Source organism: Macaca nemestrina, chromosome 10 (assembly GCF_043159975.1).
Source record: "Macaca nemestrina isolate mMacNem1 chromosome 10, mMacNem.hap1, whole genome shotgun sequence".
NCBI classification, from domain to species: domain Eukaryota; kingdom Metazoa; phylum Chordata; class Mammalia; order Primates; family Cercopithecidae; genus Macaca; species Macaca nemestrina.
The window spans coordinates 76,923,199-76,947,006 of NC_092134.1; the positions used below are offsets into that span (position 1 = coordinate 76,923,199).

Sequence of the window (23,808 nt, forward strand, 5' to 3'; positions counted from 1 at the left end):
AACCTGGGAGGCGGAGCTTGCAGCGAGCCGAGATCGCGCCACTGCACTCCAGCCTGGGCGACAGAGCCAGACTCCGTCTCAAAAAAAAAAAAAAAAAAAAAAAAAAAAAAAAAAAAAAATGGCCGGACGCGGTGGCTCACGCCTGTAATCCCAGCACTTTGGGAGGCCGAGACGGGCGGATCACCAGGTCAGGAGATCGAGACCATCCTGGCTAACACGGTGAAACCCCGTCTCTACTAAAAATACAAAAAAAATTAGCCGGGCGTGGTGGCGGGCGCCTGTAGTCCCAGCTACTCGGGAGGCTGAGGCAGAAGAATGACGTGAATCCGGGAGGCGGAGCTTAAAGTGAGCCGAGATCGCGTCACTGCACTCCAGCCTGGGCGACAGAGACTCCATCTCAAAAAAAAAAAAAAAAAAAAAAAAAAAGCCAACAACAACAACAAAAAAACAATGACACTGTTTGCCTCCAGGGAGGGAAACTGGATAGCTGGGAAACAGAAGCAGGATAGCAACTTCATTATATGCCCTTTTGAATTCTGAACCAGCTGAATAAATAAAATAAAATGGCTCCAATAATGAGTTGACTATTTGAAAACTTTGGTGACATATTTTTTTCCCTGCTTGTGCTTCTATATTAAATTATAATAATTGTGTTAAATATCGTGATTCTAGAGTTCCTTAAGCAGTTTTTGGTTTTTGGTTTTCTGTTTTGTTTTTTTTTTTGAGACGGAGTCTCGCTCTGTCGCCCAGGCTGGAGTGCAGTGACGCGATCTCGGCTCACTGCAAGCTCCGCCTCCCGGGTTCACGCCATTCTCCTGCCTCAGCCTCCCGAGTAGCTGTTTTTTTTTTAAGATGGAGTCTCGCTCTGTCGCCCAGCTGGAGTGCAGTGGCGTGATCTTGGCTCACTGCAACCTCTGCCCCCTGGCGTTCAAGCAATTATCCTGCCTCAACCTCCCGAGTAGCTGGAATTACAGGTGTGTGACACCACGTCTGGCTAATTTTTTGTATTTTTTTTTTTTTTTTTTTTTTTGAGAAGGAGTCTCGCTCTGCCGCCCAGGCTGGAGTGCAGTGGCCAGATCTCGGCTCACTGCAAGCTCCACATCCCGGGTTCACGCTATTCTCCTGCCTCAGCCTCCCGAGTATCTGGGACTACAGGCGCCCGCCACCTCGCCCGGCTAGTTTTTTGTATTTTTTAGTAGAGACGGGGTTTCACCGTGTCAGCCAGGATGGTCTCGATCTCCTGACCTCATGATCTGCCCGTCTTGGCCTCCCAAAGTGCTGGGATTACAGGCTTGAGCCACCGCGCCCGGCCCTTTAGAAGGGACAGAGTTTCACCATGTTGGCCAGGCTGGTCTCGAACTCCTGACCTCAGGTGATCCGCCCACCTCAGCCTCCCAAAATGCTGAGGTTACAGGCGTGAGCCACCGCGCCTGGCCTAATTTTGCTATAAATATAAGAACGTGTTTCATACTGTTCCAGACAAGCCAGGAAATATGGTGATTCTAGTAATAATAAAAAATGGAGACCAGGCTCAGTGGCTCACGCCTGTAATCCCAGCACTTTGGGAGGCCGAGGCGGGTGGATTACCTGAGGTCGGGAGTTCGAGACCAGCCTGACCAACATGGAGAAACCTCATATCTACTAAAAATACCAAAAATTAGCCAGGTGTATTAGCGGGCGCCTGTAATCCCAGCTACTCAGGAGGCTGAGGCAGGAGAGTCGCTTGAACCCGGGAGGCGGAGGTTGTGGTGAGCTGAGATCGTGCCATTGCACTCCAGCCTGGGCAACAAGAGTGAAACTCCATCTCAAAAAAAAAAAAAAAAGGGAAAATAACACAAATATTCACCAGTAAGGGACTTGTTAAATAATAATTCAAAAACAAAACTAAGATGATATTTCAGAGAAACTTGAAATCAAGTACTGGTACCATTAGCAACTATCACAGAAATTTTATATGTAGTATTATTCCTTTAATTTGGCACCTTCACCTACTTTTTATTGTGAATTTTCATCTAATTAAATTAACTAAATTGGAACAAGAAATGCAAACAAGGGAGTAAATATACTTAACACCAAAAATCTCTTTTCTGAGTGGTAGTTACATAAATTACCTGATGATCTAAAATTGTATTATCTAAAACTTTCCTGAAAATCAGTAAACTATAACGACAGTTTTTTTGCAAACTGACAGGTCAAAGCAGGTGACGTAAAAAATTTCAAATTATATAAAATCTTAATAAAATATGGCTTATGGAGTGTTTCACTTAGGTAAATGTGGTTAAAAGTTAATTTAACCTAGTCTTTTAGAGAAGGGTCTCATTTGTTCACTATAGAGTAATACAAGATTCTGACATCTTCCATATTCTTTAAGTCAAAGAAAAACAAGTATTAAAATACTATTTCTCTACCAATAACTTGGAGAAGGGAAAAAAGAAAAAAGAAAATCCTATCAATCAAACCCTGAAGGTATTTTCTTTTTGCTGTGTCAGCAAAGGCTTTCAAATTCCTTCAAATTAGTTTTTGCCTACAGACTTTTCTAAATCCTTTTTAGGAATTCTAGCAAAATCTACATTCTTTTTTTTTTTTTTTTTTGAGACGGAGTCTCGCTCTGTCGCCCAGGCTGGAGTGCAGTGGCGCGATCTCGGCTCACTGCAAGCTCCGCCTCCCGGGTTCACGCCATTCTCCTGCCTCAGCCTCCCGAGTAGCTGGGACTACAGGCGCCCACAACCGCGCCCGGCTAATTTTTTGTATTTTTAGTAGAGACGGGGTTTCACCGTGGTCTCGATCTCCTGACCTTGTGATCCGCCCGCCTCGGCCTCCCAAAGTGCTGGGATTACAGGCGTGAGCCACCGCGCCCGGCCCAAAATCTACATTCTTTTAGTATATTTTGTTGATTAAGATTTGCTATAATCTACTTTAATGGCTATTGGAGAACCCAGATTATAGAAGATATTATTTGGCAAAATAGAGAAAATGCATGTTAAGCATCATAAATGGACCAGTGTGATGATATGTTTTTTTAATAGGCTTATATTTATATTTTTTCAGTCCTATAAATTTTTATTTTGTTATTGCTAAACCAAAGAAGAATTAGGAAAGCACACTGGAGTAGATCACAGACATGTTTAAACTTTTATTAAATTTCATTTACTCTATGAAAGTCTAGCATCAAGTTAAAACATGCATCTCATACCTACATCCTCAGTTTCATTGGTCCACATTCTTTTTTTTTTTTGAGACGGAGTCTCACTCTGTCACCCAGGCTGGAGTGCAATGGCGTGATCTCGGCTCACTGCAACCTCTGCCTCCCAGGTTCAACTGATTCTCCTGCCTCAGCCTCCTGAGTAGCTGAGATTACAGGTACATGCCACCACGCCTGGCTAATTTTTGTATTTTCAGTAGAGACGGGGTTTCACCATGCTGGTCAGGCTGGTCTCAAACTCCTGACCTTGTGATCTGCCTACCTCAGCCTCCCAAAGTGCTGGGATTACAGGTGTGAGCCACCACGCCCAGCTGGTTCACACTCTTATACCCACGTTTCATTCCAACCCAACTAGAGGTAGAGTCCCTCGAATGTTCCTCTCAGGCTCTGTTTATTCTTGTAGAGCCCTCTGTCTGAAACACCTCTCATGCTTTAAAAACCAGCTCCTGTCAGCCAACATTCCTCTTCTATCCCAGTGGCCCTTCATCCCCAGCTTAGATGTCCTCTCTTTATACTTTCTTCTGCATGTCTCTACATCACAGCATTTTTCATTAGGAATTTTTTTTTTTTTTTTTTTTTGAGACGGAGTCTCGCTCTGTCGCCCAGGCTGGAGTGCAGTGGTGCGATCTCGGCTCACTGCAAGCTCCGCCTCCCAGGTTCACGCCATTCTCCTGCCTCAGCCTCTCGAGTAGCTGGGACTACAGGCGCCCGCCACCACGCCTGGCTAATTTTTTGTATTTTTAGTAGAGACGGGGTTTCACCGTGTTAGCCAGGATGGTCTCGATCTCCTGACCTCCTGATCCGCCCGCCTCGGACTCGCAAAGTGCTGGGATTACAGGCGTGAGCCACCGCGCCCGACCTTCATTAGAAATTTTAAACATAAACTTTCTCATTTCTTCCAATAGAAACTGGTTTATTAAATTTTTAAAATTCTGGATTCTCCAGCACTGGACCTGGCACACTGAATGCCAACAAATAAATATTAATTGAATTAGTGGAAGCTGATTATGTCAGAGCCCCAAGTACTTACATTTTTACCCAGTAAAATACACGTTTATCTTTTACAAATGGAGAAACTAAGGCAGAAAGGAGTTTGTAACAATAGTATCATTAGCAAAGATTAATGAAAAAAAAAAGTGAACTAATCCTTTACTTGGACCAATTAACATCCTAGCTACAGTCTAAACAGTGGAACAGACCGGGTGCAGTGGCTCACACCTGTAATCCCAGGACTTTGGGAGGCCAGGGCGGGCGGATCACGGGGTCAGGAGTTTGAGACCAGCCTTGCCAACATAGTGAAACTCCGTCACTACTAAAAATACAAAAATTAGCCGGGCGTATTGGCGGGCACCTGTAATCCCAACTACTTGGGAGGCTGAGGCAGGAGAATTGCTTGAATCCAGGAGGCAGATGTTGCAGTGAGCCGAGATCACGCCATTGCACTCCAGTCTGGATGACAGAGCAAGACCCCATCACCAAAAAAGAAAAAAAAAAAAAAGAGTAGAACAAATGAGTTTCCTAATCATAAGAAATAAACAATCTCCAAACATCAATTTCCTATCACAGAGGATTTAGCTTTTCTTTTTTTTTTTTCTTTTTTTTTTTGAGATGGAGTTTCACTCTTGTTGTCCAGGCTGGAGTGCAGTGGCACAATCTCGGCTCACCGCAACCTCCACCTCCCGGCTTCGAGCAATTCTCCTGCCTCAGCCTCCTGAGCATCTGGGATTACAGGCATGTGCCACCACATCCGGCTAATTTGGTATGTTTATTAGAGTCAGTGCTTCTCCATGTTGGTCAGGTTGGTCTCGAACTCCTGACCTCAGGTGATCCACCTGCCTCAGCCTCCCAAAACACTGGGATTTCAGGCGTGAGCCACCGTGCCCGGCCCAGATTTAGCTTTTCTTAAGGATTCAAAATCATTAACTCCAATCCTCTCTCACATATCACAAAACTCTGGCACAGCCGTGGACTAACCTAAAAATCCACTGTTAGAGACACAAAAAACTTTCTTTCAGTTATGAAAATCTTCATTTATAGCTGCCCCTGTCATAGTTGGCTAATAGTTTTGCACAAATTAAACTAGATGATGAATATTTTTCAATTAGAAACAAAAAGAGGACCTGACCCTGCCAAGCTTTAACCACCTGGGACAACAAACTTGTTCTTCTCTAGTATCTTATACTTTACACAGTACCACTGGCCTCCCAAATCACCAGTTCATGCTCCATCCTCATGCAAAGACAGCAATATTGTATTGGAGACAGAGTTAGTCCAAAGGTCCAAGTGCAGCTGGAGCTAGTTCTCTAAGCAAAGAACCTCTGCTTCCATGCATAGATCTTCTTCACTACCCAAACAGTTCCTATTAGCGGAAGAGTGCTAGGAGAAAGAGAGTAAGGAACTCATTAGAGTATAAAGCTAATTCAAAGAGGCGGAAATTGGAAATAAAGGAAGCAAATTAATTCTGGGTAATGTTTAGAAATTCCTTAACAGGTGGTATTTTTCTCTTGAACAGATGAAAACGCTTCAGATAAATAATATTCCTATGAAACAAGAATAAGATTCGTCTGTTACATATGAAAAAACTAATGCAGGATTGAATTTACACTATTAAGACCCAGAACTCTGCCTCTTGGGCAAAGCCAAGCATAAAGCAGCAAGCCAGAGTCCCAGAATTAGACGGCTTTCCACGGACAGGAGAACGGATATAGCAGGCACAGATTGACTATAGAAGAGAAAAACAAGCAAAAACAAATGTTACTCCATCTGGTTTTAAGCCAAATAAGCCCTCCAATCCTAGCCAAGGCAAAGGAGAACTGCCTTTCCACAGAACACACCATACTGGTTTCAGTATTTGTTTTCCCACGGGTACCCTTGAAACTCATTTTAATTCAAAAATGAAAACTATGGGCCAAGCACGGTGGCTCATGCCTGTAATTCCAGCACTTTGGGAGGCTGAGGCGGGCGGATCATCTGAGGTCAGGAGTTTGAGACCAGCCTGACCAACATAGCGAAACCCCGTCTCTATAAAGACAAAAAATTAGCTGGGTGAGGTAGCACACGCCTGTAATTCCAGCTACTAGGGAGGCTGAGGCAGGAGAATCGCTTGAACCCAGGAGGCGGAGGTTGCCGTGAGTCGAGACTGCGCCATTGCACTCCAGCTTGGGCAACAAGAGCAAAACTTCGTCTCAAAAAAAAAAAAAAAAGAAAAAAGAAAAAAAGAAAACTAGTGTTTTGTGAAACAGCCAGAACTATCACAAGGAAAAGGCTCCCAGTACTGTATCATAATACTTCCACACACATAAAATACCTCCTTTAGGGATGGGGTCATTTCTCTTGGGATAATTCAATTCAATGCTTAATTTTTGGGAAGGGCTGCATGAAGGAGAGACTTGTAGTTAAAAACAAAACAAAACAAAAAACGGGTCTAACTTCTGGCTTTGGTACTTACTAGCTGGGTTACCTTATGCGAGAAGTCTTAATTTCCGAGTCTTAGTTTCCTCACCTTCAAATTGAGACTAATCACTACTTTGTAGGTCTCTGGTAAGAGGGAGAGAAACGAAGTGGTTGGCACACCATGGGCACTCAATAATAGCTATTATAACACACACCATGGGCACTCAATAATAGCTATTATTTACATAATGAGTCCCTACTAAATATGGATGCTGGGTTAGGCGCTGCCGAGATACAAGGTGAAAATTCTAGTTGCAAATGGCAAAAGTCCTGAATGTTCTTAGATTTCAAAATGCTTTTTGTACATAGCCTCTTTTCTGCCCGTGAGGAGGACAACGGCAAACAAAGTAGTAAAAATGTGGGGAGCACTTCATGGTTTATAAAATATTTTTCTGCGTGCCACCTTATTTTAATGTTTTAACTTTCCAGATTTTAAAACAAGTCCTACACCAAATAAATGGTAGAGGGACACAAACTGGAACCAGGCATCCTAACCGCCAGAGCGACCTTCCCGCCGCCCCATGCCTCCCTGAGGTGCTGGTCGGCTGCTTCTGCCCGCGATACCCAGCAGCCATCCTGCTCTCCACTCAGCACCACGGCAGGTCGGCCGCGGGCCACGCTACGCGCCGGATTATTGGGCGCTGGTTTGGCCTTCGGAGGTCGAGGCTCTCTAAGTGACCTCCTGAACTGGGCTCACTCTTACTTGGCCTCCTCTCTCGAGGCAGCACCCTCCTCTCTAACGAGAACTCCATCGTTCGCAGCCCCACGGTGTCCCCGGAGAGCGCCTCCCGCCCCCACCGGCTTTGCCTCAGCTTGTCCTCGCCTTTCCAGCCCTCAGCATCCGCGGACACCCGCGCTCTCGGGGTCCACGCGGAAGCGCTCGCGGGGCCCACGTGGAAGCACCCGCAGGCTGTCGCAAGAGCCTACCGTCTTGCTCTCATTGGGCAACCTTACCCTTTCCCCGCCTCAATGTTTTTGCTTCCTCAGTGATTGGGCCTGGGCATTGTCCATTCCAGCTCCCAGGCACCGCCCTCTCTCCACCCACTCGGGTTCTCCTTTATTCCCAACGCTCTTCACCTAGCCCCTGTCCTGAGGGTGTGCCTAACCCTGGAGCCAGCTTTAAAGGGGCAGGCCCCTCCTCCTGCCCCAGCCCCACCCACCGGGCCCCCCTTCTCGGTCTTTCAGGCCCAGAGCTCCCTCACAGAACTCCCCCGCACCTTGTCTCGCCCGCTCCGCCTCTCCTTCTCAGCCACAGCTAGAGGTCCTGGGCGCACCTGCAGAGCCAGCGGCTTGCTGGGGGCATGCGCTCCATGAAGGCTCTGCAGAAGTCGCTGAGCCGGGCCAGCAGTCACTGCCGGCGGGGAGACTGGGGTCACCTGAGCCGGAGCCCCCTCCTTGGCGAGGGCGTCCGGCACCACCTCAGTGAGGCCGCGGCGCAGGGCAGAGAGACACCACACAGCCGCCAACCGCAGCACCAGGATCAGTAAGGCTCCTGGGACAGGGCAGGGGACGGGCTTGCCCCAACTCCCACTGTGGTCCTCGCTAGTTCCCGAGTGCCCTCCCCAGGCAGCGTCCCTCATCTCCCCTCTCCTGGCTCACTAGCCCTGGATGCCTTTTCCTTTGGATGTGGAGCTTTGGGTACGCCGTGTTCGGGCGGTAATCTGCAATCTGCCTGGGAGTGCGTTCGGGCAAGCGGGTCCTGGGGATGGCGCCTGTCCAAGGTGCGCAGTTAACCTGGATCACAGATGCGCCCCGAGTGTTACTTGGTTCACGTGTCTGAGTGCAGGGCCGGGCGCACGCCGCCCGTCCTCACCTTCCCTCGTCTCGGTGTGTATTTTAGGAGATGCGTGGGTGTGGAACAGCCTCCTGCCTCAGGTCCAAGTGTACTGGGGTCTGTCTGTGTGTTGTGTTTCTGCGTGTCCTCGGTGGGTAATGTGTGATGCTCGTGTGTTACTGGTGCGCAGGTACGTGCATAAGTGTTAGGTGTGTGCGTAGTAGTGCTCCCTGAACAGCAGATTGGGGGGGGGGGGATTTTCCAAACTGGTTGTTGAATGGGGAGAATATTTGTAATAGAGGAAAAGTCTGTAAGACGCAGATTTCCCAAACCAGAGCCAGTCAGAGCTATTATTTATGCTGCCCAGGCTCCGGAATCTAAAAGGTTCTTTCTTTGGGTACTTCTTCCGCCCAGGTGGCCAAACTTTTATCTTCCCCACCGCCTAGGACACACTTGGTGGCTGAGCCTTTTTCTCCGAGACGCAGACGGTGCTGAACAGGAAATCTTGTCCTCCCCAGAGGGCCAGCATAGACACTGTTCAAAGAGCCATTGCTCTACTGTAGCAGGAACAGGAAATGGGCCATCTCCCTCATGACACTCAGAAACATAGACACTATCAGTAAAGTAGCCAGACTGACACAACACTACCTCACCAACTACTCGAGTCTCTGTCGTAAGGGACACCAATAGGTATTATTTATTATTAATGACATTATGCCGTACTTTTATTTCTTTCTTTTTTGAGACAGAGTCTCACTCTGTCACACAGGCTGGAGTGCAGTGGCACCATGTTGACTCACTGCAACCTCCGCCTCCTGGGTTCAAATAATTCTCCTGCCTCAGCCTCTAGAGTAGCTGGGATTACAGGTACGCGCCACCACACCCCGCTAATTTTTGTAGTTTTAGTAGAGACAGGGTTTCACCATGTTGGCCTAGCTGGTCTTGAACTCCTGACTTCAGATGATCTGCCTACCTCAGCCTCCCAAAGTGCTGGGATTACAGGCATGAGCCACCATGCCCGGCCCTTTTCTTTCTTTTTTTCATAGTCATGGTGTCTGCTTATCCATATTACACAGTACTTTTCCATCAGCTTCTTCTCAAAGAGACACAGAACATTTAAAGGATAAGCCCTCTCCCTCCTGTTCTAGTCTCCACCCCAACTTCCTCCCAGATATTCACCATGGGAGAAATAAGGTGGGATACAGCAAAGGCTGAACTTCCCTCATCTGTCTACCTTCTGCAGAGTAGGGAACTATAGGTATCCCTAGTTCCCCCGCCACACACCTCCTTATCCAGGGGAGTCTGGTGATGGAAGTCTTTTCAGGGGACCTTGTTTCTTCTGCCCAGGGAACCCCCTGTCATATCCTTGGACTGGTACTCCCCATGCAGAAAGGGTTGTGAGCACTGGAGAGTGATGTGCTCTGGCAGTGTGACACCATGATGGGGTGGGGTTCCTGTGTTTGGCGGAGGAAAGAGAGCAGCAAAGAGGAAATGCGCTGTTATTCGGGTTATTGTTTGTTTAATATTTAGCTATTTAGCTGTGTTTATGACTTTTTTTTTTGGAGACAGAGTCTCTTTGTCGTCCAGACTGGAGTGCAGTGGCGCAATCTCGGCTCACTGCAACCTCTGCCTCAGCTTCCCGAGTAGCTGGGATTATGGGTACCCACCACCACGACTGGCTAATTTTTGTATTTTTAATAGAGATGGGTTTCACCATGTTGGTCAGACTGGTCTTGAACTCCTGACCTCAGATAATCCACCTGCCTGAGCCTCCCAAAGTGCTAGGATTATAGGCGTTAGCCACCGTGCCCGGCTGTATTTAAGACTTTAAAAGAAAAGTAAGAGTATCAAGAGGAAAATATCCCAACACAAAGAAATGATAAATGTTTGAGATGATGGATATACTAATTACCCTTACCGATCTCTATAATTCTATGTATTGAAACATCGCTATGCATCCCATAAACATCTGTACAATTATGTGTCAATTAAAAAAATAAATTTAGAGCCAGGCGCAGTGGCTCACACCTGTAATCCCAGCACTGTGGGTGGCCAAGGTGGAGAGGATCACTTGAGCTCAGGAGTTTGAAACCAGCTTGGGCAACATGGCAAAATCCTGTCTCTACAAAAAAAAAAATATACAAAAATTAACCAGGCATGGTGGCGTGTGCCTGTAGTCCTAGTTACTTGGGAGACTGAGGTGGGATGATCACTGGAGCCCTGTAGGTTGAGGCTGTAGTGATCCATGATTGCACCACCACACTCCAGCCTAGGCAACAGAGTGAGACACTGCCTCAAAAATAAATAAATAAGTTTATTACTTAAAAAATTTAAAAAGAAAATAAAGATCCCAGTATTAGAGATAACCAATTAATATTGTGATATAGTCATATATATCCTATATATATATGTAATTTAACAAAAATGGGATAGTCATATTCTTGAACTTATCTTTTCCATTTATGAACAGCTTTTTTTTTTTTTTTTTTTTTGAGACAGAGTCTCGCTCTGTCACCCAGGCTGCAGTGCAGTGGCCAGATCTCAGCTCACTGCAAGCTCCGCCTCCCGGGTTTACGCCGTTCTCCTGCCTCAGCCTCCCGAGTAGCTGGGACTACAGGCGCCCGCCACCTCGCCCGGCTAGTTTTTTGTATTTTTTAGTAGAGACGGGGTTTCACCGTGTTAGCCAGGATGGTCTCGATCTCCTGACGTCGTGATCCACCCGTCTCGGCCTCCCAAAGTGCTGGGATTACAGGCTTGAGCCACCGCGCCCGGCCTGAACAGCTTTTAATATCATTGAATATGTATGACATTGTCATTTTGTAATTTTAAAAGATTCCATTGTTTGAGGTATCATAGTTTAAATAACCAGTCTTCAATTTGGTTACTATATACTCTTGTACACTTGTTCAATTATTTCTTAAATTCCAAGGAAATTTTGCTCCCCAGAGATAATCTGATGTCAGTGATATCATGTATAGTTTTCTAGAGATATTTTATGCATAAAATACATGCTGATATTACTTTACTTTTTTTATACAAATGGTATCCTAAACACATTATTCCTGTACCTTGGTTTTTTGGTATTATACTATATACATTGCTCTTGTACCTTGCTTGTTTTCCCTCAAGATTACATTGGTGATCCATCCATATCTGAGGGACATGCAGTTTTTTTAGGCTTGTGATACATTCAGTGGTATAGCATTATTTCCTGTCTTCTGTCAGCTTCCAGGGACAGAGTCCTGAGTCCTGCCTTCAAAGTGTTCCTATGTACTTTCCTTCTTGAGTTATCCCTCAGATAGCTTGTCTCCTCCTCTCCCCGTATAGACCCTAGCTTCATTGTGACAACCAGATTTACCCAGAAGCAGGAAAACTCTTCTGGTGTTCCCTCTTCTGGTATTTCTCCTGACTCCAAACACACACATGCCTAGTCTATGCCTAGCTGTTTGAGTCTTATTTTTTAATCCATTGTTTCAATAGATAATATATTCCATATGGTTCAAAATTCAAAATATACAAAAGATAGTGAAAAGTATCCCTCCCATCCCTTTTTCCCAGCACCTATGTCATCTCTGTAGAAGATGAATCAATCTTACCTATTTATTTATTTATTTATTATGAGATGGAGTCTCACTCCGTTGCCCAGGCTGGAGTGCAGTGGCGTAATCTTGGTTCACTGCAACCTCTGCCTCCTGGGTTCAAGCAATTCTCCTGCCTCAGCCTCCTGAGTAGCTGGGGTTACAGGCGGGCGCCACCACACCAGCTAATTTTTGTATTTTTAGTAGAGATGGGGTTTCACCATGTTGGTCAGGCTGGTCTCGAACTCCTTACCTTGTGATCTGCCCACCTTGGGCTCCCAAAGTGCTGGGATTAGAGGCATGAGCCACCATGCCTGGCCAGTCTTACCTATTTCTAACTAAATGTTCATCCAGAAATATTCTGTGCCTGAATAAGCAAACACATATATATTTTTCCCTTTTAAACCTGTGCTTCAACATCAGAAAACTGATAAAGAAAAAAAAGAAAAAACAAATGAAAACATAAAGCTAGCACTAAAGAACTTATTCATGTAACCAAACACCACCTGTTCCCCAAAAACCTATTGAAATAAAAAATAAATTAAAAAATAAAAATAAATAAAGCTGGGCATGGTGGCATGCACCTGTAGTCCCAGCTACTAGGGAGGCTGAGGCAGAAGGATCACTTGAGCCCAGGAGTTCAAGGCCAACTTGAGCAATACAGCTAAGCTAAACCCCATCTCTAAAAACAAACAAACAAACATAAATACTACCATACTCTATACACTGTTCTATAACATATTTCTTTTAGTTAATATTATATCTTAGAGGGAATTCCAAATCAATACTTATAGCACACCCCAATTTCTTTTTTTTATACTGCATAATATTCCATTACATGAATATACCATAATTAACCAGTTCCCTATTGTTGCACATCAGGTTGTTTCTAATCTTACTATTACTAACTACATAGTGAAGGCCGGGCGTGGTGGCTCATGCCTGTAATCCCAGCACTTTGGGAGGAGGAGGTGGGCGGATCACTAGGTCAGGAGTTTGAGAACAGCCTGGCCAACATGGTGAAACCCCGTCTCTACTAAAAATACAAAAATTGGCTGGGCATGGTAGCACGTGCCTGTAAATCCCAGCTACTTGGGAGGCTGAGGCAGGAGAATCGCTTGAACCCAGGAGGCAGAGGTTGCAGTGAGCAGAGATCACGCCATTGCACTCCAGCCTGGGTGACACAGCAAGACTCCATCTCAAAAAAAAAAAGAAAAAACAACAATGTGATGAATAATTGTAAATATGTTATTTTTGAGATGTGTAAGTATACCTGTAGGACAAATCCCTGGAAGTCAAATTATTGGGTCAAAGATTTTTTTTTTAATTTTATTGTTTTATATATTTTTAAAATTTTATTGTTTTATAATTTATTTATTTATTTATTTATTTATTTATTTATTTATTTTTTGAGATGGAGTCTGGCTCTGTCGCCCAGGCTGGAGTGCAGTGGCGCAATCTCAGCTCACTGCAAACTCCGTCTCTGGGGTTCATGCCATTCTCCTGCCTCAGCCTCCCAAGTAGCTGGGACTACAGGCGCCCGCCACCATGCCCGGCGAATTTTTTTATTTTTTTATTTTTTTGTATTTTTAGTAGAGACAGGGTTTCACTATTTTAGCCAGGATGGTCTTGATCTCCCGACCTCGTGATCCACCTGCCTCAGCCTCCCAAAGTGCTGGGACTACAGGCATGAGCCACCGCGCCTGACTGGGTCAAAAATCTTTGAAGGGTCTTCATCGAAACTAGCTGTCATATTTGGAAATAATCTGATAAAATAACTCCGCTTGTCTGGGTGTGGTGGCTCACGCCTATAATCCTAGCACTCTGGGAGGCTTAGGTGGGAAGATCACTTGAGTCCAGGAGTTTGAGATCAGCCTAGGCAACATAGTAGATCCCTTTTCTACTTAAAAAAAAAACTCCTCTAAATATTTTTTTTTTTTTTTTTTTTTTTTTTTTTTTTTTGAGACGGAGTCTTGCTGTGTCACCCAGGCTGGAGGGCAGTGGCCGGATCTCAGCTCACTGCAAGCTCCGCCTCCCGGGTTTATGCCGTTCTCCTGCCTCAGCCTCCCGAGTAGCTGGGACTACAGGCGCCCGCCACCTCGCCCGGCTAGTTTTTTGTATTTTTTAGTAGAGACGGGGTTTCACCGTGTTAGCCAGGATGGTCTCGATCTCCTGACCTCGTGATCCGCCCGTCTCGGCCTCCCAAAGTGCTGGGATTACAGGCTTGAGCCACCACGCCCGGCCTCCTCTAAATATTTTAACATATTAATAGAAGTCTTGAAAACTAAGAAGTCTTCAGTACCTGGAATTTTAGGTGCTATAAGCCAGAGAGATACTTTGGGGCACAGGGACCTTGCCAGCAATACAATTTAGTAATTCTTATTGAAGACCCACTGTGTGCTAGGGACTTTGCTCAGTGCTAGGAAGACAAAGATGTATAAAAAAGATGTGTAAAACACAAAGACCTAACAGTGGAGCAAGGGAGATCCTTCTGTCAGTAAGATGGTGTGTTGTGTCAAACCGGCAGCATAAGCAATATCTGGAGGTTTGGGGAAGCCTTTACAGAGTTGGCGACATTTGATCTGGACCTTGAAGAATGAGCAGGACCATACTAAGCAAAGGTCATTCTATGCAGAAGTTATAGCATAAGCAAAGGCCAGGAAGCCTCACAGTTCCCGGCCCATTTTGGGGAACCATCTATATTGCCTGTTACATCTGGAGTGTGTGGGCATGATGGGGAATAGGGAAGTTAAGTGAGCAGGTTTTATTTATTTATTTATTTATTTTTGAGACAAAGTCTCACTCTGTCACCCAGGCTGGAGTGCAGTGGCGCAATCTCGACTGACTGTAACTTCCACCTCCCAGGCTCAGGCAATTCTCCTGCCTCAGCTTCCCAAGTAGCTGAGATTACAGGCGCCTACCATCACGCCTGGCTAGTTTTTGTATTTTTAGTAGAGATGGGGTTTTACCATGCTGGCCAGTCTGGTCTCAAACTCCTGACCTCAGGTGATCTGCCCACCTTGGCCTCCCAAAGTGCGGGCATTACAGACGTGAGCCACCGTGCCTGGCCAATTGGCAGGTTTTAAAGAGCTTTTAATGGCCTACCAAGTTTTTGTTTGTTTTGAGACAGAGTTTTGCTCTTTTTGCCCACGATAGAGTGCAATGGCAAGATCTCAGCTCACTGCAACCTCCGCCTCGCAGGTTCAAGCAATTCTCTTGCCTCAGCTTCTGTAGTAGCTGGAATTACAGGTTTGTGCCACCACGCCCAGTTAATTTTGTATTTTTAATAGAGATGGGGTTTCACCATGTTGGCCAAGCTGGTCTTGAACTCCTAACCTCAGGTGATGCAACCACCTCAGCCTCCCAAAGTGCTGGGATTACAGGTGTGAGCCACCACGCCTGGCCTACTTTCTTATTTCAAGAGCTTATTCTGTAGGCATAGGGAGTTACCAAATGTTTTTGAGTAGAGAAATTACATTTGAGTTTAGAAAGATCACTGGCACATTTTGGCCAGGCGTAGTGGCTCATGCCTGTAATCCCAGCACTTTGGGAGGCCGAGGCAGGCGGATCACGAGGTAAGGAGTTCCAGACCAGCCTGACCAAAATAGTGAAACCCCGTCTCTACTAAAAATACAAAAACATTAGCCGGGCATGGTGGCACACACCTGTCATCCCAGCTACTCAGGAGACTGAGGCAGGAGAATTGCTTGAACCCGGGAGGCAGAGGTTGCAGTGAGCTGAGATCGCACCATTGCACTCCAGCCTGGGCAACAGAGCCGGACTCTGTCTCAAAAAAAAAAAAAAAAAAGAAAAAAGAAAAAAAAGATCACTAGCACATTTTAGAAGATGGATTGAAGCAACAAGCAACAAGAGTGAAACTCTGTCTCAAAAAATAAAAATAAAAAAGACGGATTGAAAGTCAAGAGTGTGTAGTGGCAATTAGGTAAAAGGGAATAAGGAGCTGATGATATATATGATTTATTGAACATCTACTTTGTGTCAGACAGTTTTTCATGGAATTTTTATCTTAAGCCTCATATCACCCAGGTGAAGTAGACATTACTACCCTTATATTACAGATAAGGAAGCAAGGCAATATTAAGCAAACTGCTCAAGATCACACAGCTATTATGGGGCAAACTGGTCTACTACAGCATGCTGGCACAGGGAAAAGGAGAATAGAGGGTGGATTTGAGACATTATGAGGCAGATTCATCCAATGTTGGTGACCAACTAAGCATGGACTTAAGGTGTGGAAACTATCAAAATGATGCCACATTTCCAGCTTGGCACCCAGGTGGGTGGTAATGCTGTTAACCCAGGTGGGAAACAAGAGAAGAAGAGGAGGAAAGGAGGTAAGATGACTCAGGTTTGGACATACTGAGTTATCAGTGCTTGTGGGGCACCTATAGGTGGAAGTGTGAGAAGGGAGCTAAAAATAAAGATCTGAAGGTCAGGAGTAAAAGCTAGAGAAAAGATCTACAACTTCTTAGGACAGACATGAAAGTTAGATTTATAGGCATAGATCAGATGGTTTAAGGAGGAGGCATAGAATGAGGACACTCACCTACTTATAAGCCCATGTTGCAGAAGGAGGAGCAGGTGGCAGTTCTCAGGCCCCACTTTCCTCCCCATTCTCTGCCCCCAGTGATTCATCAGAAAGTGGCATGCTGTCCCGCCTGGGTGATTTGCTCTTCTACACTATTGCTGAAGGACAGGAACAAATCCCTATCCACAAGTTCACCACTGTAAGTTGCTCTCTACCTGTTCAGGATGCTAATTCCTTAAGATCTCTGAAAAGTGGGGAAATGAGGGTATGACAAGTGCAGGGCAGCTAATGGGTTGCTACATGAGGGTGAAGCATACAGATGGATGAGAATCCAGATGTCTAGGCTGACAAGACAAGCCCATCCCTGCCCCAGGGTCAGAAGATTAAACCCTCTGGAAAAAGGACAGGAAACCCTTGTTAGCCTTCAGAGTTGCTCCATCCCCTCCTTTCTTATTCTCCAAACCCATTTGTTCCACCTATTGTAGTGGCTGGGGTTCAGCTAATCGGGTATCCACTGGGAAAGATTATGAGGAGTACATCACTGTCCTTGTAGCTGACCTTTCCGGTCTCTTCTTTCCTCTAAAGGCACTAAAGGCCACTGGACTGCAGACATCAGATCCTCGGCTCCAAGACTGCATGAGCGAGATGCACCGTGTGGTCCAAGAGTCCAGTAGTGGTGGCCTCTTGGACCGAGATCTCTTCCGAAAGTGAGGGCCCCAGAAACAAGGGCACTGCTCTCTGAAAACTGTCCTGTGGACGTAGACTCTCACAGCAGGGAGGAATTTGGGAATTGTATAGTTCAATTCCTCATTTTATTTTATTACTTATTATATAAGTTATACATGAATACTCATTATAAGAGTTCAAACAATATAGAAATACATGTTCTCCTTTCCCTCCCTACTCAATCCTATCCTCTTTTCCCTGAAGTAAATATTAACAGATTAGTGGGTATCTTCTAGATAATGTCCTATGTATTGACATACATGCATGAATATATGTAAATATACTTTCATGATTTAGGATTTTTTAAATATCAAGGTAACATACATACATATTATTCTGATATTTATTTTTTTTCTCATATCCCAAGACATAGTGTCTTTCCACATCATTAAAACCCCTCATTTTACAGGTAAGGAAACTAAGACATAGAAAGGCAAACTGATTTGCCAAAGGTAACAGAGCTGTTGATCCCAAACCGGAAGACCACTCAACCTTCTTTATTCGCGACTTCCATGGCTCCAGAGTGAGTCCCAGCTGCATCTCTCTAGCCCCCTAATCCAATCGTATCTGGGATCCAGGTGTGTGAGCAGCAACATTGTGCTCCTGACCCAGGCATTCCGAAAGAAGTTTGTCATTCCTGATTTTGAGGAGTTCACGGGCCATGTGGATCGCATCTTTGAGGATGCCAAAGAGCTCACTGGAGGCAAAGTGAGAGCCAGGGGACTAAGGGAGGGGTCAGGGACCTGGGCCAAATATCTTTTTTTTTTTCTTTTTTTCTGAGATGGAGTCTTGCTCTGTCACCCGGGCTGGAGTGCAATGATGCAATCTCAGCTCACTGCAGCCTCCACTTCCCGGGTTCAAGTGATTCTCCTGTCTCAGCCTCCCGAGTAGCTGGCATATGCCACCATGCCCAGCTAATTTTTGTATTTTTAGTAGAGATGGGGTTTTGCCATATTGGCCAGGCTGGTCTCGAACTCCTGACCTCAAGTGATCCACCCACCTCGGCCTCCCAAACTGCTGGGATTACAGGCATGAGCCACCACATCTAGATATACCTTGCTTCTCAGAGATTTCCTGCGGCTGGGAATCCTATGAATGAGAAATGAGAAGCAGAACTTCTGTAAATGGGGACCTGGCTTCATATGTTTCTATACACATGATTCCTAGAGCAGGTGAGGGAATCAAGAGTCTATAATACAGTCTTCAAAGGGATTTATATGGTAATTGAGCCTAAGAAGCAAAAGGGGAAGGTGACCTCAGAATTCTCCTTTTTTAACTCCATTAGCTTTACTGCTATCTCTACAGGATTGGGGATACAGAAAGATATGGCCTTCTAGGACTTAAGGCTCGGAATTTTTGGGAGCAACAGGCAGGAGGGAACCCTTCTGCCCTATAGAAGACAGAATTTTAGCTTTTATCTAAAAGATTGTCTTTACCCTCATCCTCAACTCTATTCCTTTTCTCCACATCCATCTCCCTTTTCTCTACCCATTCATGTCCAGGTGGCAGCCTACATCCCTCAGCTGGCCAAGTCAAACCCAGACCTGTGGGGTGTCTCTCTGTGCACTGTGGATGGTCAGCGGTGAGATGCTGGGCAAGAGGAAGGGGAGGCAGGGCACAGGTGCCGAACACAGGCCAACCCCTTTCATGGCATCTGTCTGCCTCCAGGCACTCTGTGGGCCACACAAAGATCCCCTTCTGCCTGCAGTCCTGTGTGAAGCCCCTCACCTATGCCATCTCCATAAGCACCCTAGGCACTGACTACGTGCACAAGTTTGTGGGCAAAGAGCCTAGTGGCCTGCGCTACAACAAGCTCTCCCTCAATGAGGAAGGTGAGCACTACCAAGGCTCAGACCGTACTTATAGCCGTCCCCTCCTCCTTACCCCCACCCCATCCCCCAGCCTTTTTTGTTTCTCTGCCCTTCCCGATTAGCCCTGTCATGCCTTTCTCCCTAGCAAGCAATCTTTCTTGTCTAACCCACAAAATGAGCGGGCTGTCAGGGAGGCTTTGTTCAGTGGCTAAGACTCTTGGTGGTTTGTATTTCCCCAGGAATCCCCCATAACCCCATGGTCAATGCTGGTGCCATTGTTGTCAGCTCCCTGATCAAGGTCAGTGCCACCTTAACCTTCTGACAGGTATTATCCTCTAAGCTCCTGTGTTCCTGTATCCCTCATATTTGTTCAACTCTCCGGGGAGACTGGTGGGGCTCTGATTCCTTTGAGGGTCCCCAGAAGGCACATGAGGCACAGCAGGGACCCACATTATGCTGATGATGTCAGTAAAAGAGACTGCACCACCTCCCTCACCCCCACTAGTACTGTTCCCTGCCCCCACCCATGAGTCTAGAGCCTAGAGCTTCCAGACTCTTAGAGAAGTGAGCAGGTCCTGACCCCTGCCTAGGACCAAGGGCCAAATGCCAGAGACAAGGGGAGGACAGCACTACTGGGCACTGATTGGCCATTTCTGGGTGTGGGACACCTGCAGGGAAGGGTGAATGGCCAGGCCAGGGCAGTTATTCACGTCACCTGGAACTGTGAGTTGGCCTTGAACAGGGTGTCAAACTAGCCCATCAGCTGTAGGTCTCCCAGAGCTTGAGCAAGAACCTGGGAGCAGCTGGGCAGCAACACCCTGGGGCCAATCACAGCCCCTCCTGAGGAAGGTGGTGTTAGGAATCCTCCCCCCAGGGACTCAGGTGTCACAGTCCCTGTGGTATTGACTCTGTAATTGACACATGAGTAAGCAATGAGTCTGGGTGAGGAAATGAGGCTGAGTCTCTCCCCTTGTTCTGTGATGGCTCCATCTACAAACCTGTATCTGGGACCTGCCTCATCCCATTCCCATCTAAGTAGGAACTTTAAAAAAAAAAAAAAAAAAAAAAAAAAAAAGAGGCCAGGCGCAGTGGCACACGCCTGTAATCCCAGCACTTTGGGAGGCCAAGGCCGAGGTGGGCGGATCACGAGGTCAGGAGATCGAGACCATCCTGGCTAGCACGGTGAAACCCCATCTCTACTAAAAATACAAAAAATTAGCCGGGCGTGGTGGTGAGTACCTGTGGTTCCAGCTGCTCAGGAGGCTAAGGCAGGAGAATGGTGTGAACCCGGGAGGCAGAGCTTGCAGTTGAGCCGAGATTGTGCCACTGCACTCCAGCCTAGGTGACAGAGCAAGACTCTGTCTCAAAAATATATATATATGTGTGTGTGTGTGTGTGTGTGTGTGTGTGTGTGTGTGTGTGTGTGTATGTACAGAGAGAGAGAGAGACAGGGTCTATCCTATGTTGCCCAGGCTGGTCTCAAACCCCTGGGCTTGAGTGATCCTCCCACCTCGGCCCCCCAAATTGCTGAGATTACAGGCATGAACCATCATGCTGGCCAATGGGATAGAGTAAAGGTCTAGTATGGGGTGTAAGGAATGAGGATGGAGATCAGGGATAGGGTGGGGCTGGGAGACAGGATTAGAGTCAGGAAAATGAACGTGGGAGTCAGGGATGAGGGTTTGGATTGAGAATGGAAGTGGGATGGCCCAGCAAGGTGGCTCATGCCTGTAATTCCAGCTACTCAGAGGCTGAGGTGGGAGGATCACTTGAGCCTGGGAGGTCGAAGCTGCAGTGAGCCACGATCATGCCACTGCACTCCAGCCTGGGTGAAAAAGCAAGACTCTGCCTCAAGAGAAAGAGAGGAGCCAATGGAAGTGCGGTGTTTTCAGGAAAAAAAAAAAAAAAAAAATTATATATATATATATATATATATATATATATATATATATATAATTGAACACATTTGCAGCAGCAGGACCAGTCTAACACTTGAACTCCACTAGATCCTTCTGACCCTTCCCTCTGTCATCCTCCTAGGCTTAGAAGACTGACATCTCTCTCTTTCTCTGCAGATGGACTGTAACAAAGCAGAGAAGTTTGATTTTGTAAGTTCCCTTGCTACTTGGCCCCTGGCTGCATTTCTCCACAGCATGCTGTCCTCTCCAGCTGCCCCAGTGGCTCTCTAACTCCACTACCAGGTGCACCAGCCCATACTAGAAGCCTTATTTCCAGAAGTGTGGAAATCTGCTGGCCTCAGAGAGGAAAGCCTCTTGACAAGACCTGAGTTCAGAAGGGCTAGTCAGCCTGTGAGGTATTAATAGAGCTTCTTAGTCAAGTGGAGCCTCAATGTCCCTTCTTCGCTTCCAGGTGTTGCAGTATCTCAACAAAATGGCTGGGAATGAATACATGGGTTTCAGCAATGCCACGTAAGTCCCTATTCAGAGGACTGACTGAAAGCATTGTGGTGTATCTGTGTGTACTTAGGATGGGGACAAGAGGAATGGGGGAGAATCTTAGGAGGAAGAAATCCTTTGGCCCTCCAGCTTCCTCTGAGTCCCTTCATTAACATTTGTTTACCTTGTAAGATAATTTTTTCCATTACTAATTAGTACGTAATGAGAGAGTGTGATGGTTTGTGCCTAAGCCCTTTCTTGCCAAGACTTTCAAAGCCAAAAACTTCACCAGTTTTCCTAGACTAGATGACTAAACAGTTTGGGGTGTTTGGTTTGGGTTTACTTTATAACAAAGCTATGCTGAGTGTTTGCTGAGGTTCAGAAATTTCCTCTAATATTACTGTGAGAAGTTATAAAGGGGTTAATTTAGTTTGTGGTGTGATGTAGTTCTGTCTCTCTCAGGGAAGGTAATTTTTCGCCTTCTCCCAACACCTATTCCTCCAACTTCAAGTACTAAATTGGGTGTTTGCTTCAGATTCCAGTCGGAGAAGGAAACAGGGGATCGGAATTATGCCATTGGCTATTATCTCAAGGAAAAGAAGGTAACCAGGAGAGGCTGGGAGAGAAAGTCCCTGGGAATTCTGCTGCTAGTGGAAGGGCAGTAGGGGTTGGGGGTTTCGGCCGAGACCCTGACAATGTGAAAGGGCTGCTGATGTCCTGAAGAGAAATGCTCTCCCCTCTCTTCCTTGCAGTGCTTTCCTAAGGGGGTGGACATGATGGCTGCCCTTGATCTCTACTTCCAGGTAAGAAAACACTGCTCAGGGCCGAGGGAACAGGACAGACTGTCCTTGCCCTACACCGGAGGGTACCATGTGCAGGTTCACATCACATCTTCACCTATTCTTTGTTTTCATAGCTGTGCTCTGTGGAGGTCACTTGTGAATCAGGCAGTGTCATGGCAGCCACCCTCGCCAATGGTGGGATCTGCCCCATCACAGGCGAGAGTGTGCTGAGTGCTGAAGCAGTGCGCAACACCCTCAGCCTCATGCATTCCTGCGGCATGTATGACTTCTCTGGCCAGTTTGCCTTCCACGTGAGTTTCTGGCTCTGCCATCCATCTGTCATGTGCCCAGTGCTAAGAAGAGAGAACACTGACTCTCTGAAGATAGAGGTGGAAGCTTGTTCCTGCCTCTCATTCACTAACTTCCAGGAAGGCAATTAGGTTGAGACTCCTTAGATGAGTTTCTCAAAAACACCAAGTTCCTTGAATATATAAAGAGATGTCTGGCCGGGTGCGGTGGCTCACGCCTGTAATCTCAGCACTTTGGGAGGCCAAGGCGGGCAGATCCGAGGTCAGGAGACCGAGACCATCCTGGCTAACACAGAAAATTAGACGGGCATGATGGTAGGCACCTGTCGTCCCAGCTACTCAGGAGGCTGAGGCAGGAAAATGTCGTGAACCCGGGAGACGGAGCTTGCAGTGAGCCGAGATTGTGCCACTGCACTCCAGCCTGGGTGATGGAGCAGGACTCCGTCTCAAAAAAACAAAAACAAACAAACAAAAAAAAGATATTTCTTTGGGAGGCCGAGGCGGGTGGATCACCTGAGGTCAGGAGTGCCGACCAGCCTGACCCACGTGGTGAAACCCCATCTCTATTAAATACAAAAAATTAGCTGGGAGTGGTGGTGTGCACCTGTAATCCCAGCTACTTGGGAGGCTGAGGCAGGAGAATTGCTTGAACCTGGGAGGTGAAGGTTGCAGTAAGCCGAAATTGTGCCATTGCACTCTAGCCTGGGCAAACAAGAGCAAAACTCCATCTCAAAAAAAGAAAAAGAAAAAGAAAAAAAAAAACAACGAGAGATGTCGCAGCTCCTGAATTGTGCTTCACATTGCTGGCTCTTCTCCTTGAGGTCTCAGCTTAGATGTCATTTCCAAAGAAAGACTTTTCTGAGCACCCTGTCTCACGTGGGCCCCCTTCTACCTCTATTTACAGCACCCTACTTCTTCTCACTACTTATCACAATTACTTTAAAAATTACTTGTCTATTTATTTACCTGTTTATTACCTACCTCCTAACACTATTTATTTAGCTGTTTATTACCTATCTCCTAATACCACAATGCTAGTTCTAGCACAGCATCCAGCACAGAATGCTGTATTTCAGAAAATATTTTCTAGCTGAATCAATGAATTTTAAAAGAAGAAAAGGAGAGGAGTAATAAAAGAAGCTAATTAACAAGCCAAAGGGTTGAGGTGGATTGTGGCCATGCAGTCATTTGTAAACTTGTTAAGAGTACAGCCTAACTTGTTTATTTTC

General features: G+C 46.2%; 1 protein-coding gene across 4 annotated transcripts in view; it reads left to right on the forward strand.

Moving 5' to 3' along the window:
* LOC105474135 (glutaminase 2) overlaps window positions 1-23,808 on the forward strand; it is a 36,614-nt gene that overhangs the window by 10,108 nt on the left and 2,698 nt on the right. The window contains exons 1-12 of one of the 4 annotated variants that reach the window (XM_011728575.2): window positions 7,748-8,138; window positions 16,656-16,755; window positions 17,142-17,263; window positions 17,861-17,990; window positions 18,785-18,864; window positions 18,951-19,114; window positions 19,333-19,391; window positions 21,169-21,201; window positions 21,464-21,522; window positions 22,025-22,091; window positions 22,242-22,292; window positions 22,406-22,582. In XM_011728575.2, coding sequence (XP_011726877.1) covers window positions 7,957-8,138; window positions 16,656-16,755; window positions 17,142-17,263; window positions 17,861-17,990; window positions 18,785-18,864; window positions 18,951-19,114; window positions 19,333-19,391; window positions 21,169-21,201; window positions 21,464-21,522; window positions 22,025-22,091; window positions 22,242-22,292; window positions 22,406-22,582 — 1,224 coding nt within the window. In that variant the 5' untranslated portion in view covers window positions 7,748-7,956. Of the gene's footprint in view, window positions 1-7,747; window positions 8,139-8,166; window positions 8,294-8,339; window positions 8,620-16,655; window positions 16,756-17,141; window positions 17,264-17,860; window positions 17,991-18,784; window positions 18,865-18,950; window positions 19,115-19,332; window positions 19,392-21,168; window positions 21,202-21,463; window positions 21,523-22,024; window positions 22,092-22,241; window positions 22,293-22,405; window positions 22,583-23,808 lie in introns of those variants that run through there. The other 3 variants (XM_011728577.2, XM_011728576.3, XM_071071594.1) reach the window with 3 other exon arrangements.